Raw genomic sequence first — 16,133 nt, 5'->3', positions numbered from 1 at the left:
CAAAAGAACTTGCAGTTTGATTTTATCATAATAAGAAGATGATTCTGGTAATGTTGCCACAACACAGTTGTAAACAATTTTGCACAGTCCTAACTGCTGCAAAGCTGGATGCTTCTGTAGTCTCTTGATGCCCTCTGCTGGAGACTTTTCAAATTTGATAATGAAAGACAATTTGTTTTTGTTTTGGGGTTTTTTTTTGTTGTGCACTATTCTCAATTTAATTTTAGGTTATCAGCTTTTATTTTCCATAAGTTAACAGAATAACTAATTTTGGAAAGTTTAAAAAAGAATTATCCCTTTAAGATTTTGCTTCCTTGCAAATTATTTCATTCAAATGAAACTTTTAACTCATTTTATGACGTTACAACCGCAAACTTCAATGCATTCTATTGTAATTTCACTGAATAGCACCTTTAAAATGCAAGATACAAAAGGAATTCAACCCTCTTTACTCTGATAACGCTAAATTAAAATCTAGTGTGTGTGGCAGGGTACTAAAAACATACATTAACATGAATACACCACACCCATCACTATGCCCACGGAGATGGTAGCGCTATTCTCTAGGTTGTTTTGCTCTAACAGAAATGGGAAACTTGGCTCAAGTCGACGGGAAGATTGATGGAGGTAGATTTGGAGCAATCATGGAAAAAAACCTGGTAGAGGCTTAAAGAACATGAGACTGGCATGGAGATTTAACTTCCAGCAGGGCAAGGACCCTAATCATGCAGCTGAAGCTGCAATAAAATAATTTAAAGTCCATCCTTGTTTTGGTACGATCCTGGCAAAAAGGCTTTAAGTGTTATTTTCACTGAGCTTTAGCTGTTTTTGAAAATAAGACTGAGGAAAAGAAATGTAGACTCTTAAGTGTGCAGAACTGGTAGCAGGTAAAAAAACAACCAGACTGGTGGTTGTAAAAAATAAAATAAAACTTTGACTCATGAAGTTGCACAGAAAATTTTACTGGTTTTTATTTGTAAAAAAAAATCTTGAAAAACACTCCATCATTCCCTTGCACTTTGCGGTGCACTACTCCACATCAAATATTTTAAACTTTGTGGTTGTAATGTGGCAAAATCCTTCACAGAGCTTAAAACAATCAATCCATTTCCTTTGAGCAGAAAGTTTATCCCCCTTAAGCAAACCGAGCTTTTTCACCATTTCACCAAAGACAGACAGGGAACGATCGTGTCACTCTCTCTTGCGTTCCAGAAATGCCTCGTTCAGGTGATGTTCAGACCTGTTCTTCTGGAGAAAACTATCACCGAAGAGGCTCTCCGTCTGCACCGTATCGCCAAGGCGACCAGCGAGAAGGAGCCAGATGTGAGCAAAGTCACTGAACACGAGGTACACCTGAGCACCTGCTTCGGTTCCCTTCTTTTACCTTCACAAATGTAAAACAAACCGGTGGAAAAGTGATTAAATGGCAGGTCACACTGGTGTTTATTCAGCAATAATTAAATAACAGTAATTTATTATTTTTAATATATTACAGTAACTGTATTTGAGCATACCATTTAGAGGGAGTGATTCTGTTGGGGGGGGGGGGGGAAACATGCAAACAACAACCAGCTGAACAAAGACATGCAATATCTTGATACTGTTTGTTTGGTTTGTTTGCAAAGAAAGAGGCAGGATAAAGCAGAAAACACGGAGCAAATACCATCTGTGTGAGGGTTATGAAATATTGTGAAAATTGCTGAAGTGTGGAAAGTCGTAGATGGTAATCATTTTACCTTGAGGCATTCTGCTGCTGACCAAATAATGACAGAAAAGAAAATATTGCCATAATTCTGGAAATAAATGTAAAAAAATAGATACAGGCTGATAACTATGAAATGACATTTGCACATTTTATGAAGATTAGTGAAAATGTACAGTAGCTATCTGCAGCTCATTTGTTTATCTGCCAGTGAGCCTTTTCACTGCTGACCCCCATGGCGGCCTGACCTCTGACCTCTGACCCTGTGCATCACTTGTAGAGTTCTGCCTCCAGCTGTTATGTGGTCATTTCCACTGACGTTTTTCACTCAACGATAGCCTGAATATGTAATACATCAAAAATATTTGCAGCTGTTGCAATGAGTTACACACTCAACAGAGAGTTGAGATTTTATCCGTAAGAACTGAAATATAACCTGGAGTAATGTAACTATTCAGATAACACATAAAGCTGTCCCTGTGTCAGGCTCTGTTGAGTTTATCCAAATGAAACAAATAAGCTCCAACATGAAGAGAAAAAACAACCGAAAACTAAGATGACGACAAAAAGAAACTAACAGTGTCGAAACAGAGCGTTGACATTAGCTGAAATGTTTTTTTTTTTTAAAAAGCAAAAAAAAATGATGTCTCCAGTACTTAAGGAATGTGGAAATATTTTAGGTTATTGTGGCATGTGTTTATTTCAGGGATATGCCAGCTGATCATAATGCTTTTAACAAGCAGGAGTTCTCAGAAGAGCTGTTAATACCAGACCCAACCTCCGTTGTCCTCGTTTCACCTGCTGTACCCTAAACATGTCGTAAAGTTCAACAGTATTTACTTTAACTGGGTTTTTTATCTGCAGGCGTTGATGCTGCCGTCGCTCTCGCAACGGCCTTATGCCTTGTTCGCTTTAATCATCTGCATCCAATGATCACTTACTCATTATTTGTTTATCTCTGTCTGTGGTTGTAAGTCGTGCAGGCAGATCAATGGCGTTACACAACTTAAAGGAACTGCTTGCTGTTGTTGGTGGTTATGTCTTCTGAACTTGTCTCTGTGTCACGCCAGCAGAGCCTTTCGATATTCCTTGCCTTACGTCTTTGTTGTGTTGTCCTAGATGAAAAGAGACATTCCTGCTGAACACAGCAGAGGGAGGAGGACACCTGGGTTTGCAAAGAAGAGGGAGATATCCCCTCCCTCCTCCAAATCAGCTGAGCGAATTGGCTTGAATCCAGTGTGAGTTTGCTTCCTGAAAGATTTTGTTTCACTTTTGATGTTGTTTTTAGCAGCATTCAATAAGTATTCAGTCACTAAAGGAATAACGAATAAAAAGCAAATCATTATTTTGGGAAGAGAGTTAAGTGTCTATGACGTAGTGTTAGGTAAAGATAACTTGTACGGGAATCAAGTCAAATAAAGTCATAGTGTTTTTCTTTTTTCTTTTTCTTTTTTAAGTTATCTTTTACTTATTTATTCTTTGTTCCAGCATATATGTTTATTTATTTATTTCTCTATTTGTTTACTTTCTTTGGTCTTTTCCACTTCTTCCCATAAGGATCTGTTTAATCAATGAGAGAACAGAAAAATAATTCAAATTAGAAAATAACTGACAGGATTAAAAGAAAAACGGATATCCTAATCCACACATTGATCAATTTCATTTTTATTGTGACACCAATTTATTGTGTTCTATGTTTCATTCTTGTTTTGTATGTATTCATTTTAATGTATACCTTTTAATTGCTTTTTTTGTCTTTTGGTTTTGTTAGTTAGTTAGTTTATTTTATTGTTATTGCTGTTACTCGTTCCATTGTTATTGGTGTTACTGGTCGATTATTTTAAATACTTTAATAAAGTCAGAATACAACAACTTTCTTCACATATTATTACGACTATCCTCATATTATTACTTTATTCTCACAATATATATATATATATATATATATATATATATATATATATATATATATATATTTTTTTTTTTTTTTTTTTTTTTTTTTTTTTGTATGGTCTTAATGAGTGTCCAGGCTAAAAGGAGTTTGTATTTAGTTTTTGTTTTTTTATTGGAAAGTTAATTACCCTAGTTAAAAAAAAATATCTAGCAGAAACATGAAACATGAAACCCAGTAAAAGTCTCCTTATTCACATAGTAATAGTTTACTTTTTTTAAAGGTCTGAACTGTATGGGAAGGCCAGGGACTTGTTGCTGCGCTCCTTTACCCAATCCTACAAAGAGTACATCGTTCGCTGCTTTGTGTCAGACGGAGATCCTCCAGAGGCCAATGTCCAGCCAACATGGAGGTAATACAACTGTAGGCTTTCATAGTTTGTGGTTCAATGAGTGAATGAGTGCTTAAGAAAGAAAAAGAAGGTCCATTTCTGCAGAGTATATTTTAATTACAAAAAGCAATAGAAACTGCAGTTCTAGACAATAACATAATATATGGCAAGCTTCAAATAAACATTCTTTTCTTTTGAAAAGTTATATTTATGTTTTGCTAGTTTATGAACCAAAATGAATTAATCCAGCAAAGTTTCAAAATAACGTTTCTCGTTCTTGTTCATTTCCTGTCTTGATCTCCTTAGTGCCATAAACACGCTCCACCTGAAGCTGGAATGTCCCGCTGTACAGCCCCCTCTGCTGGTGACTTCTGGCAATGGCAATAACGTCTTAGACTTCCGTCAAGTTTATATAGGTGAGATATGGTTTGATCTCGTAAAAGATATGCCTCTTTATCCGTGTATCCTGCCTCTCGCCCAATGGAAATGACTCCTGGAGGGCAATAAGATAAAACGATGGACGGACGGATGTTTATCTGAAGTACTTCGACATCCTTTTTCCTGTCTTTCTTTTTGTCCTTACATACCATGTTGTGTTTTTGGCTCCATCCGTAGGAAGCAGAGTGATTGAAAGGTTGACAGTTCAGAACATTTCAGAGGAGCCTGTGGAAGTATCCTTTATTAAAGTCAGATTTTACTAAATGCGGGCAAGCAAATATGGTTTAAATGAAATATAAATATTCCACACAATGAGCAATCTTTTACTTTTGCATTGACACTTTTAAGCCAGTCTCTTAGCATGTCAGTCACTTAACAGCTTTTTGCTTATGCTCTTGAAAATGTCGCTTATGAAAACTGTTTAACAGTATAAGCTGCATTATATAAATAGTATTATTTAGAGAGAAAGGACGACTCCTTTCAAGGTTAATTTGATATTAGAGCTGGAGTCTGCATCCTCTACTATTCAAAGAGCCACTTTTACCCAAACTCCAGGAAAATAAAAACTGTTTAGAGCCGCATATATTACCTTTATATAAGACATTTTGTAATTTTTGATAAATAGTACAGCAGAAAATCTGCAGAAATTTTTAAAGAGCAACCCTTTTATTCCTTTTTACAGGTTTTAACATATAAAAAAAATACAACTTAAAAAAAAAAAAAAAAGATGACGGCTACATTTTCTTATGTGGAATGTCAATAATTTGTGCATCGTTTCCAGCTTAATGAGATGTAAATAAAAATGACAGGTACTTTAAGTGTCATTTTGTTGTGGAGATTAAATGTAACTATTCTTTTAAAAAAGAAAAAAGCTTAATAAAGAGCCGGTCGCTAAGAGGCGGTCTCAGTAATGAAAACCGACTGGTCTGAACATCCACGTCTAAAATATCACCGTGTGTTTCACCATATCTGTCCCCTCATTATATCTGATCTTTATTATTTACTCCCTACCAACTTTATAAGACTTAATTAGTGCTCAACAACTATGGTAAAAATTAGATGTTGTTCGTATTACGCCCACTGGCAGATTCATGTTTACTTCTTGAAACTTAATGTTTGGTAGTCAACACTTGCACCCTGCCCTAGATCGTGCTTTGTTGCCCTTAATTTCAAGCATAATATAGGAATATTTTGTTTGCAAAAATATATATATTTTTATTTTCTGTCAACTTTTTTTCTTTAACCATTTGCAAGCCAACGTCCTCATTGTTGGACATATATGGTCCTTTTTCTCTGCTCAATGCTATGAGAGGCTTAAATCCTGGAGAAAAACACACTTTGGTCCTGGCTTTCAGTCCAACCTTGGAAAAAAAGGTGAGTTAATTTAAAATAACTTGAGTCTACTTAAATAAACAGCATCTCATTATGAATCGGTAGCTGTACATCACCCTGCCTTTTATTTTCCACAGTATAGTGAAATACTCCACGTGCGAGTCCCGAAAATGGTTTTGGAAATCATTCTTCGAGGGGAGGGTGCACTTCCTTTTGTCACTTCGTCTCACTCTAGAGATCTCCCTAACGTTGTCTACGCGTTGGAGAAAGACGTCGTCTCCCAACACTTCAAGGTGAGTTGTCACTTTTTAGTTTGGAACAGTTTTGTTTAACATGTTTAATTTCATTCAAAAGCTATATAGTAGTTTTATTATCATTACTATTGAAACTGATTCATCTTAATGCCACAGCAAATTCTCCCTATAAAATGTGAAAAAAAATAAATCACAGCCTTTAAAATTAGTACTTTTATTCAGGTAGGGAACATTTAGTATGTATATCCAGTCATTTTAAATGTTTTGACCTGAATGTGACCTCATGATGTGTGATTGGGGTGAACAAAAGATCTTAAAAAGGATGAGACATATGCACAAGAGGGAAAGGAAAGAAAAAAATCAAATAACTAAGCATATTCTATTTGTTTAGAGAACCTTAAGACTAAGATACAAAGGTTGCTGACGTTGTGATCTTATGAAATTTGTCAATGTGGTTCCTCTGTTTTTCTCCCCAACAGCTAACGAACCGCTCAGCTGAGACCGTGGAATACAGAGTGATGCTGGCCAGTCACTCTCTCAACAGTCCTCAGCATGGATTAGACAGGGTAGCCTTGCTGCTGGATGGACATAGAGACACCCAGATCCACCCAGCTGTGGGTGAGATGTGGAAAATCATTGGCTGTGTAACGTGATAAGTTTAAAAATTACATTTTCAGAAGTAAAGAGCAATCCTTGTCTTCTGTTTGCCCATCAAAACAGTGTCAGATGTATTAATTAGATGAATAAAAGGTGGGTAAACCTTCCAGTGAGTAAAAAGAGAGTAATTGATGGAGGACTCAGGGTTTAAATTATCATTGTCATTCAAACTTGAGATGTGGAAGCCATGTTTGACTCTCTGACCTCAGCTTTTTCTATCATAAATCTGATCTGTAAGATTGTTTGACGCTGCTGTAGCAGGTAAATATGCCACTGTAAATCTCTCCGTCTTGCACAGGAACTCAGAACTACAGCGGGCTAAGTGTCTTCGGTGTACAGCCACTAGAGGGCAGCCTCGCTCCTGGGAAGAAACAAGACATTGCCGTCACTTTTCAGCCTGACCATTCTTCCCTCTACTACACAGACAGACTCACCATAGAGCTGCTAAATAAGGTGAGCAGAACGACAAGCATATTCACAGACATACAAACACATTTTCTGTTTTTAAAATCAAATCTTTTCTTTCGAAGTGGTGACTTAAACTTTTCTACTGCCCTGATTCAGTTTTGTTTTAAAAGTCCTAATTACACCGTCATGATGTTACCATTTTAACCATGTGCCTGTTTTACAGTGTAAAATCTGTGAGATAGATCTGAAGGGTGCAGTTCCTTCACATAACATGTATGTGTGTGGAGCGGATCCTTTATCAATACCCATTGATTCTCTTCTTCCTGACTTCACCCCACTTCATCCTCGACTCACAGGTATCAAGGCCGATCAGTCTGTGTCTCTTCCTGACGGTGACTACATATGATCTGATGAAAGTTGCATTTAATTAGAGGAAAATGTTATAAATGCGATGGCTGTCTTCCAGACAGTCTATGATTTATCAATAAAAACGGATGAATTTGGCCATAAAGTCATCTACGCCAGTCATAGGAAGCTGTACGTAACATCGTGACGTCTTAGAAAGCCTTGAAAAAGTATTCACGTCCCTTGAACTTCTTCAAAAAAAATTTTTTTCGTTTTTTTACAGCTTACAGCCACAAACTTTATTTTATTTTATGAGGACGATTTTATTAAGTATGGTGTAATTAAGAAATAGAAGGAAAATTATGTACGGTTTTCAACTTTTTCGCCAATGCGTTGAAATGGAGAGTCTCGCTTTTCTGTCAGGACCATGCTTGCTCTGATGCCGCTTAATAAAATCCACCAGTGTGTAACTCAATCTAATTTTTCAATCGATAAGCCAAAAATTGAAAGAGTATTCCACAACTACCATTTAGATCGACAAGCTAGATGATAGGGCGCCTTTGTTAACTCTGGAGGAGCTGCAGAAATCCTGAGCTCAGGTGAGAGAATTGGTTGACAAAACAACTACTCAGTGGTGGTAAATAAATCACATTGCTATGACGTGACGGAATGTGGAAAGATTAAAGGGGGTGGGGGGATGATTACTTTTGGAAGGTACAGGAAATTAACAAAGTGAGGTGGATTACACAGAATCAGCTTGGCTGTGTGTAAAGAGAGCTGAAATGATATATATTTGTACGTGAAGGACTGAAGTTGTAATCTTCCTTCCGCTAACAGAGGCTGTGGAGACGCCGTGTATCCCACTGCTCGTCACTCTGGTGGCCAGCTGCAAAGCAGGGGTCATCATGCCTGCCGTCAGGGAACTGCAGGTGGGCTGCATCAGCTCCCCACACGCCGACAAAAAGGTACCGGGGCGTTGGCAGAGCATGCCAAAGATGACTTACACACGTTATGTTTCATCAGCTGCCAGGGAGAAACATTTCTTCTAACGTTGCTGTGCAATGACCAAATGGAGTTACCGCTGTTCTTCCTATTTCTCCAGAGTGGTGAGTTTCACTGGGACGACCTGGCAGCCGTGCAGCAGCAGGGCTTTTACCTGGAACCTGCTAAAGGCGTCGTGGAGGCAGGAAGCAGCTGTTCTGTCACCATCACATGGACACCTCAAAGTACATACAAGGTGAGGCTCAGATCAATTGGTATAACTAGTTTCAACAGGAGAGGGATGCAATAATATTCACAACAAAAATTAAAAATCTTTCTATTTTTTTTTTTTGGTAACCAGTATTTTTTTTTCACATAAATCTATTTTTAGAATTTGTGTATTAGTTCAATTTTCAGGACACTCAACAGAATACAATAGTTTATATACTGACAGCTACTCCATCCAAAGTGTTAAATATTGATAAATACAAATATAACCATAAGCTATATAAGATTTACACAAAAACATATATACATAAATGTGATATTGTAAGTGACTTCAATTTTACTAAATATAAAATAAATATATTTATTAGGCTGGAGAGAGTTTGTTGCCGCATCCACTAAATAAAAATTGCTTTATTTCATGCAAACTGCGGTACATTAATAGGAAGTCAGAAGGTATGAACTGTTACATGGTAGTTTTATTACGTCACCCAGCCAAAAGAATTCTTGTTGTTCCCAAAGAAATTGACTATAACTTCATAATTCATGCAAATTGTTGATGGTCATAAAAATTTGGCCCGATAAGTTTTACACAAAAACTCATCACGAGAGGATGGGTACAGAAGGTTTCTTTGTATGTTAAGTTTTAGTGGCTTCAGGGTTAAAAATATTTATTTTCTTTCCTCAATCATTTACATAATTATCCACACAATACAACCTGGTGATAAGCAATATATGAACATCATATTGTTTTATGTGAATTGAATAATTGTAGAGATACAAGGAGAATCTCTATTCTGACAGAACATGTCTTGAATGTATTTGGTAAATATGGGATTCTTATTTCAGGCTTTTGAGGTGGTCCAGGTGTGCGTCCCCCTCACCGTGAAGAGCGATGAGATCACAGCTTACAAAGTGACGCTGATGGCTTTTGTCTCGTCCGCTGCTGACTGACCAATACAGGAAATGGATGCAGATCAGTGGAAAAACCTTGCTTCACAGCTTTTTGCTGTTTTTATTATTTTGATTTTAGGGTAGTTAATTTTTTTGTTTGTTTTTTTGCTCTTTGTGGTTAGAAAAAATCGTGCGTGGTTTGGAGAGTCAAGAAATGGATGATGCACAAATTTAGAAATTTATTATTAGAAAAAAAAACAGAAGTACCGTAAGGATTTGCTGTTGCGGTCATGAAAGTGCTGCCATATAAAAACTGAACGGTAAGAACTAAACAGTATGTGCAGAAAAAAAATGCTTTTGCACAAAGTCATTTGAGCTATTTTAGTTTGATAAATTCCTAACATGAGAACAGCTAAAGCTGTAACTGTAAACACTATAAAAAAACACTATAAAGCTGTGTCTAGTTTAAATGTACACAAAAAGAAATAAAAAATCTGAATGACGAGTGAACGCCCATGAAATATCCAAATGATTTCTTATATAATAGTTGGGAAAGCAAATATTGACTGCAGTAAAGTACATCATGGAGTGGGAAAGAAAATGATCACTATGTTTAGACTGAAGTACAGCATAAGACTGTAGAAGTGATTTCCACCACTAGAGGGAGCTTATAGTACCACATGAACAGCTCTGATAAAGACAAAATAATTCAAGTGTGCTGATAAATATACAATAAAAATACTGATGAAACCAGGAAGCCAAAACCCATTGTGGAGATGTTTTTAGTTGAACTATCACCAATTACTTTTTTTAAATATTTGCAATTAATGCAGATTTAATGGATGAAAAAAGAAAAGCATTGTTTGCCATCTGAAAACTGTTTATTTACTTGCGCAGCTGCTTCTTTCTTATGGCCTGTAAAACCAAAGTTGTGTATTAAAAATAAATAGTATTAATATTTCATGAATAAACAGAAACTTTCGAGAAAAATCTATATGGAAACATGGGCAACATGTAGTCTGTGCTGAAACATTGGGGGCCGGGTTGGGTTAGCCGCTTCAGGCTACTTTTAAAAATTTATCCACACAGTTTTTTTTTTTTTTTTTAGCTTTTACTTTCAGTGGTGATGGACCTTCTCAGAAGTAAGTGGATCTACACTTGCATTATGCATAATGTTGTGTGTGTGTCTGCTCTACATTTTAGAAACTCAAAAACAGTGCCTCACAATTACTGAAGTTTCTTATAAGCATGCGAAGAGTCTTAAAATAAACTATTTTATAGCAGCAGTTCATTCTTAAACTAAGTTTAGAAAAATCCACATCTTATTTGAGCGCAAATATTTAGAGTAGAAATAAATCCCATGTTAAGAAACACTGGTGCTGCAATTATTATTCCAGTGTGTTTAAATTGACTGAAGTATCTTAAGTTATTTTTAAAATGCATATAATATGCCAGAAAGGCCTTTTTATTTTAAGCTACCCTCAGGAGATGAGCAAAGATCAACTGTTGTGGTTGAAAAATATTCAGAGATATCTAACTCACAATCAAGTCATTATAAGAAATGTTTTTGAAAAAAGCCTTGTGATCAATTTCTCACAAGATCAGTTATTCTGGTGAGAATTGTAGTTCAAGTTTAATTGACAATATAAAGAAGGAATGCTGAGCTAGCGTTTTGAAGATGTACATAGTGAACATCTCATGGTGTAATAAACAGTTATGTTTCTTGTTGCACGTGGCGCATCAATATGCTTTAAGACCGTAATCAATCACAGTTAAACATGACGTGGTGCATCAGATGCGGATATTAAAAGCTTATTCTTGCTTGTTATTTACCAACACAAATATTTCAGTCATTTCAGAAAATGTATTTCCCTAGCACATTACTTTGAACGTTTTAGTGAAGTATTGCTGCTTCTAAGAACCTGTTCGGACAATTGTTTGGTAGCTCAGTTTTTACAATCTTCCTAGGGTGGAAACATGCAATATGCGGATTGTACTCTTGTCATTTCCTGTAATACATACATGTTCTTTGTATTTGTCTCCAGGAGTAGGAGGTGCCCAGCAGGTCTGGCAGAAACTTTAGCCCAGAATTTTCCAGAATTATATATTACATTCATATCAAATCCTCTTTTACGAACCCTGAAAGCGTGTTCAACTTGTTTAATAAGGCGCTGCACATCTGAACAGCAGATGTCACTAATGCCTTGTAATGGACCAATAGGAGCTGACCTCTGTCTGAGACTCATGCAGTAAGCATTTATCAGAGATTGTTGGAGATTATAATAAATCAGATTACTGTATCCTAACCTGCCTATAAAAAGCAAGGTCATTAAGAGCTTAGCCTCATGTAATGTCACTCGTTTTATGAAATCTATTAGATTATGTGAGACGATATTTGTGTTGCTGTTTTGCCTCTTTTTTTTTTTAATCTGATTTCTCCCCTGATCTCGTCCTAATACGCTAAGATAGTGCTACTTACGCTGCACACTCAGGCTAACTAGGATACGTATTTCTGTTAATATGAATGTGAACAGAAATGTCTTAAAACACACACAAATGAAATACATATGTTTCTTAACAGTGTCCCTACAGACATCCTCCAGAATTTAATAGATTACAGCAAGATTAGAAAAAAACGTTGCAACGGTGTCAGCTTGCAAAGTTCTTATTGTATGTGACCGATGAAATTATGCAGCCTGTGTTAGCTGATGAAGGTCGTCATAGTAACACAGTTTAAAAACTGGATGTGTTGTAACTGAATTAGGACCCTGGGGTTTTATAGCTGTGCTAAAGACCCTCCACAACACATGTATGCAAACAGGCGTGGACAACTGAATCTTAGTGGCATTAACCTGAATCCCACTAGAAACCCACTCTCTTCAACATTTCTTTAATATATAGATATTTTTATTATTATTATTATTATTTAAAAAATCTAACTGTTATGCATCACCGCAATTAAGCAAAACATCAAACGATGGTACTCCTTTACATACCTCAACAGGGACGCGTATATTTGCTTTTGTGTTTTGTGTTTTTTTCTTCACACAAGTGTATGTTCTTCTTCGTGTTAGCTTTTTCTTCTTGGAGGAGGCATCCCTATATGCCGGTAGATGTCATTTTGATTATTTATATGTGAGAAAATCGCACTTTTCTGATAAAAACAGAAGTGTCCCCAAATGTGCAAAATAACATTTGAAGAAATAGTATCAATCTCCCCTTTTTTGTATTATTCTAATTTAGTGTTATTGATTTAGTGCGTGAAGGCAGACTTATCAGGAACGTTCAAGAACATTCTTCTTACAAACCGAAGCTGTGGCCGCTGCTGCTGCTGCTCTCGTCCCCCATCGGACTGGACCCAAAGAACACTTTGTTGCCTCGGAGGACCACAAAGTGTTCCATGTCTCCAAGTAACGCCTTAACCCACCGAGCATTAGCTCCTCCTCTGAGCATGCTGCCTGGAGGAACCGGTAATAATGATTAAGTCCTCTCTGTGTTTCAGTGATGGCCCACCCACAGGACATGAATCCCCTGTGATTACTTTATCCAAAACAAAAGCACAGACACATTAATCTGTTGAACATAAAGACTGACAAATACAGATAAATACAATTCGTAGGCACACTTATTTACATAACAGCTTATTCTGAGAGTGTGAATAATAAAAATCGGTCAAAATTAAAGTAAATTTGTGGGAACGTACCGTTGTAACAAATTAGAACTCAATACTTTTATTTTTTCCAAACTCTCTGGAAGATTCCTGGCTGACAGCATGTGTGTGTGGGGAAAGCTGGCCCGTCTGCTTTGAATTTCAAATGAAACTGCGCTGGTTTTTCTGAGGTAACAGTTCAGCGTACCGCAATTTTCATATCGCACATAAAAAGCAACTTGCTGTCACGCACTCAGTTAATTAAAATTCTAGCGTAAATGTATTTTCTCTGATTTTTCTTAAAAAATGCATTGATAAAAATTAAGTATTTGAAAAGAAAGAAAACATTGAGTAAACCCAAAAATCAGATAGATAGATAGATAGATAGATAGATAGATAGATAGATAGATAGATAGATAGATAGATAGATAGATAGATAGATAGATAGATAGATAGATAGATAGATAGATAGATAGATAGATAGATAGATAGATAGATAGATAGATAGATAGATAGATAGATAGATAGATAGATAGATAGATAGATAGATAGACTAAAACTGGATATTTGTCCATATCAGATGCTAACAAAAGTCTTGATAACCACAGGTTTTTGCTAGCTGCAGCAATCAAAGCTTAGTATTTGACAGCTGTCCTCCTGTTTCTCCATATGTAATGAAGAGCACAACTTGGCACAAAAATGGTACTGGAAATCTCCAAAACAACACTATGCCCACCCTGAAACATGATGGTGGCAGCATCAACATGTGGAACATGATGTCTTAGTGTCATAGTGGATGCAAGGTAGAGAGGGCAAATATTGAGTCTTTAACCCTGTTGAAGACTGAATAAGCGATGAAATGAAAAAGTTGGTTTGGCAAAGCAGTAGATGAAGGATTTGCATACTTATGCATTCATAAGTATGCTGTTATTTAAATATATATATATATATATGCATTTATAAAGAGCTGTTTACTTTTGCACTTTTTGCTTTAAAGTTTTTTGCTTGTTTTTAGCCTATGCAATACAACATTTAGTTGTTTAATTTATAAATAAAGTTGAAGTGAAATCAGATTATTGGAGCATTTTGTTGTTGTTGTTGTCTTCTCAGACTGAATGGTTTATTTTTGAGTTGAATTGTGCAGGATAAAATTATTAATCGTTACATTTTTTACACCATATAAATGGAGGTAATAATTTACCATTTTATAATCTTCCACTTTTTCATTCATGCAGCAAATAGATTTCTGAGTTCTTTGTAAAACTACCTCTTCGTTTCTTGTTTTTATGTAGAACTATACTATTGATAATTAAGTGAAGTGGTTTTGTTGTTTCACAGTTGAGTCTACCTTTTAGAAACTGAAAATGTGGAACTTCTTGTTTGACAACCAGTGTTCAAACTTGCTTCCGTGTGTGATTGTCCTCTAATCAAGTTATTTGCTGAATTTAAATCCGTATAAATAACATATTTATTGGTTTAAATCAAATTTTGTATGTAAATGTAATTTCTTAAGTGTGCTTTTGTTACCGAAGATGGCAGTATTTGCTGATCTGTCGAAGTGGTCGCCGACCCTTCGCCGTGCGTTGTGACGCTGCCGTGAACGTGGGGTTTCCCAGAGCTGAATGCAGGGTTACCGCGCCCATCTCTGCTGTTTGATGGCCGGAGGAAGAAGCGACTGAGATCCTGGCGTGAAGGAAGAAACAGAAGGGACGACGACGGTTGGGAAAGACAAGAAGGGACATTTGCAATAAGTTGGAATTTGCGTCGAACCCTTGGAACAAATAAACGGGACTTTGACTCGTCTGTCTGGGTTAAAAACGCCTCGTCCCTGCGCCTCTGTGCCGGTGTGTCTCCCCCTTCAGCGGGTTAAAAAACTGGGTTCGGGGAGTGCCGCTCCTCGGAGGCTAAACTTGATAAATCTGAGCGCCTGGGCTGAGAGAGGAGAGACGACACCTAACTGTTTCCAGTCAATGTGATACAAACAACGGATACCTTCAACTGAAAGCGGGTAAGGACATGTATTGATACTTGTGTTTGCGCTTCAGGAAATGCATTTACTGTAGTTGGCTAGCCTTTCGAGCAGGGAAGATGAGCGAGAAGGGTTAAACTTAGCTCTGTGGCTCCTCCGTTTAGTTAGCTGCCGTTAGCCTATCGTTGGCTAGTTATTGGTGCCAAGACTGTGGGTGGGGGTCACTGAAAGATAAACTTAACTCATTGCCTCAGCGATAGTGCTAATTAACTTTAGCTTTTAAAAATATTAAATAAACTAACCATTCTGCCAGGTGAATAGGAAGACCAGTGGAGTTTAGTTGGCACTAATTGCCAGGATATGTTTGGCAGTTCAGTTAGCTTAGCACCCCTCTAACGTCCGGATATCTCCCCTCTCATTTTAGCTTTCTCCACTGCACTAAATCAGCTTTTCGATGTAATCTACCAGAATACTCTTCGTTTCCCTGCTACAGTCAAGACATTTTATTTATTTCAGTTATTACCAGCATTGCAGTTTGATTACTCTCAATTTTTCAGCATTTTCCCCACAAATCTTCAGTGAATGCCACCTTGTGAGTTAACACCTTAGGTTCTCATAGGACATTATTGCAAGCAGCATTGGCGATATAAAAAAAGTGGCTAATTTACAAGATTGCATAACTGTACCAAACACTAGAGTAGTTTGGATTCACTTTCACTCGCATAGGGCTTTCACAGCATCATGGATTCATAACGAAGGAAGTCTAAAAATGGCTACTTCGCCAGCAGTATCACTACCACCCCCACTATTCTGTATTCCGTCCATTGCAAGTCGCCGGCAATGGTCAGAAAATATATTTGTATGGTTTGATTGTTGATCTGGGTGCTTGTTTGTGTTACGAAAACAGCGAAGAGAACTCGATAATTGTATCCTTATCGAATATGGGACAACTTTACCCATCGCTTAAAAATAATTTGTTGTTGAAATGAAGTCAGGA

The 16,133-nt window shown here is 36.8% G+C and overlaps 2 protein-coding genes across 4 annotated transcripts in view; both read left to right on the top strand.

Annotated features, from left to right (window-relative positions):
* cfap74 (cilia and flagella associated protein 74) overlaps positions 1-10,028 on the top strand; it is a 54,234-nt gene extending 44,206 nt beyond the window's left edge. For 2 of the 3 annotated variants that reach the window (XM_008413084.2, XM_008413085.3), the window contains exons 27-39: positions 1,213-1,347; positions 2,822-2,940; positions 3,877-4,005; positions 4,291-4,400; positions 4,600-4,655; positions 5,677-5,796; positions 5,892-6,047; positions 6,488-6,626; positions 6,964-7,118; positions 7,297-7,429; positions 8,256-8,383; positions 8,521-8,655; positions 9,474-10,028. In XM_008413084.2, the coding sequence (XP_008411306.2) occupies positions 1,213-1,347; positions 2,822-2,940; positions 3,877-4,005; positions 4,291-4,400; positions 4,600-4,655; positions 5,677-5,796; positions 5,892-6,047; positions 6,488-6,626; positions 6,964-7,118; positions 7,297-7,429; positions 8,256-8,383; positions 8,521-8,655; positions 9,474-9,578 (1,620 nt within the window). In that variant the 3' untranslated portion in view covers positions 9,579-10,028. Of the gene's footprint in view, positions 1-1,212; positions 1,348-2,821; positions 2,941-3,876; positions 4,006-4,290; positions 4,401-4,599; positions 4,656-5,676; positions 5,797-5,891; positions 6,048-6,487; positions 6,627-6,963; positions 7,119-7,296; positions 7,430-8,255; positions 8,384-8,520; positions 8,656-9,473 lie in introns of those variants that run through there. The other variant, XM_008413086.2, reaches the window with a different exon arrangement.
* Positions 10,029-14,783: 4,755 nt separating this feature from the next.
* LOC103467036 (guanine nucleotide-binding protein G(I)/G(S)/G(T) subunit beta-1) overlaps positions 14,784-16,133 on the top strand; it is a 33,434-nt gene continuing 32,084 nt past the window's right edge. Inside the window, exon 1 of the mRNA XM_008413080.3 lies at positions 14,784-15,175. The gene's annotated coding sequence lies outside the window, so the exon portion shown is untranslated. The remainder of the gene's footprint in view (positions 15,176-16,133) is intronic.

The sequence above is a fragment of the Poecilia reticulata genome, chromosome 7 (genome assembly GCF_904066995.2).
Source record: "Poecilia reticulata chromosome 7, P_reticulata-male-v2, whole genome shotgun sequence".
NCBI lineage: Eukaryota > Metazoa > Chordata > Actinopteri > Cyprinodontiformes > Poeciliidae > Poecilia > Poecilia reticulata.
Note: the sequence above shows the minus strand (reverse complement) of the source record. Positions and strands in the feature narration are given on the sequence as shown.